The sequence below is a fragment of the Protomyctophum parallelum genome (genome assembly GCF_964188405.1).
Source record: "Protomyctophum parallelum genome assembly, chromosome: 20".
Classification (NCBI taxonomy): domain Eukaryota; kingdom Metazoa; phylum Chordata; class Actinopteri; order Myctophiformes; family Myctophidae; genus Protomyctophum; species Protomyctophum parallelum.
In genome coordinates this window covers 9285178-9287960 of record NC_139718.1, presented here as the reverse complement: position 1 = coordinate 9287960, position 2783 = coordinate 9285178, and the positions used below count along the sequence as shown (strand labels likewise).

Below are 2783 nucleotides of genomic sequence, written 5' to 3'. Positions count from 1 at the left end.
CCCCCCCGCCCAAAGAAATGTAGAAAATATTTTTTTTTGACCTTTAAAAAAAAAAATTGCAAATGGCCCGAGGGGCCGCCTATTGGGGAACCCTGCGCTAGTATGTCACAGGGACTTACCCCCAATACAAGCCTGGCTGAGTGCAAGCAGGGAGGCGTTGGGTAAACATTCTTCTAATGTTTTGGTATTACTTGACGCCACAGTCTCGGGGGGGGGGGGGGTCACTGAGCTGGTCATCATAGACAGACATGACGACTGACCACATGACGTTTGATTTGATCCACATGCAGGGAGGAATTATTAGACATTAAAGACAGAAAGTGAGGATGCAAATTGTGATGAGATGATGTATGATGACATATGATGATAAGAGCGCCCCTCACTTCACACGGGTGTGATTTTTCTAAATAATAGACCTCCCCTCCCTCCCCCTTTTGGAAACCAATTACTGTCGTTCATGTTGTGTAGCCTACTGTACCTAATTGGTGAAGGTTGAAAAAAAAAGCATACTGTATGCAAGCTGGCATATGGGTGTGTTAAACAACAAGATACAAATTATTGTATCTTATCGTATATACAGTAGGCCTATTTATTTTCTGTTCGGCAAACATTTAATGTACAAAACATTGTAGCATGCATCAGATTCTGAAATTGGCTGCCCGCGCTACTAATTACTAGCTTACTATAAACTGCAATAATCAGTTCTAACTTAACATTATTATTTATTTTTTCAGTGTAATTCCATGTTGGTAGAAGCACACACATTACAACTGTATTTTGGGGCAAGACAAGGTAGCTGGGAGGGTACGAATAAGGCATTTAACCCATTTTGACCTGAGATCAGATTCTAAAAATGTCTTCTACATCCTGACAGTTTTCTGAAAAAGCTATGTTTCTATGTCAGTCGTTCTTCGATTTTTCCAAAATAGCTAAAGCATAACATAATGCTAACACCAAAAGGGGTTCCCGCCCAAAATGGGTGGGTTAAACAGGATTAGAAAGTTGGCCAGGTCATTTTGTAAAATATATTTTAAACTGGCAAATACTGACAAGAATGAAAACTAAATATAAACAACCTGAACACTAGGTTTAGGGATGTGATTTAGTTTTGATGATGATCTGCTATATGTTGATGACTGTAAATAATAGTCTTTTTTTTCCATAACCTTTTTATATGATAATAAAAATAGCTACTGGTTACCAAGCTAACTTGATACACCTGCTTTGACCCAATATATATGCTTATACTGTACATGCAGGTTGTACAGTTGAACAAGTAGTGCCAGCAGGTCAAGCTAGTACTAATGGGAGTTATCCCCACATTTTTTATGTAAACATTACGTTTTATATTGTTTCTTTAGGGTTAGTGTGGTCAATGGTGGTGGGATTGGGATGAAACCTTGCCCAAACATACTTAGATACATCGAGTACTTAGATACATCGTAGATGACTGATGTCATAGACTGACTGCCACATTAAGTCCAAGATCACACCCTGTCTTGCTGTGAGTTAATAATCTCAGACAAACCGCCATCCCAGGCTAGCATGCGCCATGAGATGGCGGAGCTTCAGTCAGGGTCAAAAACCGTACTTGATCCGGCAAAAAAAAGTGTCTGCAGTTGTTCTAGGCGGGAGGCAGTTCCGCGTGCGTCACTAAAAGCGGGCCTGGTTCTTGGTAGGCCAGAGGCAGTTCAGCGTTTCGTCACAGAAGTGGGTCGTCGGCATAGCACAAGCGGTATAGGCTTTGGAATAGCGGCAGTCGGAAGTAATCGGAGTCCATTCTGTATGGGACATATTTGGGCAATACTTGCGTCATGTTTATGACGTCAGAACCTTTGACGGCAGCCCTGGAAGTCCGTATTTGGGCAAGACTGACTGGCCTGGTGGAGATTCTCTCACCTAATGCAACTTTGTAGGTTTTGTTGTGTTTGTGTCGTAGAGTGTCTTTGGGAGCATGGCTGTGCTGTAACGTCGTGGGACAATGACAGACTGGGCTTCCTGCATCCTTGTTCACAGCTGGCTGACTAGTAGACGTGTACGATGGGACTGTGAAAGACCAGGCCTCCTCGTAGCGCCAGGACAAGGTGAAGCACCGAGCCTCCCTGGATCTTGTACTCCGCTACCGTCTTGTCATCGTTCATCTGCTTCCCGCTGTAGATGAGTCTTTGTTGCTGAGGTGGGATTCCTTCCTTCTCCTCGACCCTCTCCTTGATTCGCTCCACCTTGTCGGTGGGCTCGATGTCGATCTCTATTTCTTTCCCCGTCAGCGTCTTGACTTTGATCAGCATCTTGAGTTAGGAGCATGAAGCAAAAAGCACCTATACGTCTTTTGTATCTCTCTATCTGAACGTTGACCCACGACATTACCTTATTTATATAGTCCGAGGCCGCTCTGCTCTGATGTCACACACAACACAAAGCCTAATGACGTCACTTGGTGCGCGTGTGTGTCCTGAATTTGGTATTGTGGTACAGTGGTTATCGACCTGTGGGTCTGGACGATCAGGGGGGTCCCCAAAAGATGTTTGGGGGGTTCCCCAGATGACAATAAAGTGACAATTTAAGGACTTTTAATGCCTAAAAAAAAGAAGGCAAAAGAAAATAAATTAAATAGACTATGACTCATAGCTCACAAGCTTGTACTGTAGATCTGCTATTTTCATATTATGTATCTGTGGAACAGAATACATAATATCGAATGCCTCAATGCCTTTCCTGGGTGGGGGTCCCCACTGAGTTCAAATATGATTATTTTGGGTGGTGGGGGCCTGGAAAGGTTGAAA

General features: G+C 43.3%; 1 protein-coding gene across 1 annotated transcript; it reads right to left on the bottom strand.

The window, feature by feature from the left end:
* Positions 1 to 2024: 2024 nt before the first annotated feature.
* LOC310878529 (ubiquitin-like protein NEDD8) lies at positions 2025 to 2288 on the bottom strand (the record flags this gene model as incomplete). Its single annotated transcript, XM_083792859.1, has 1 exon — positions 2025 to 2288. One exon carries the CDS (start codon positions 2286 to 2288, stop codon positions 2025 to 2027), a length of 264 nt encoding a protein of 87 aa, XP_083648985.1.
* Between the last annotated feature and the right edge of the window lie 495 nt (positions 2289 to 2783).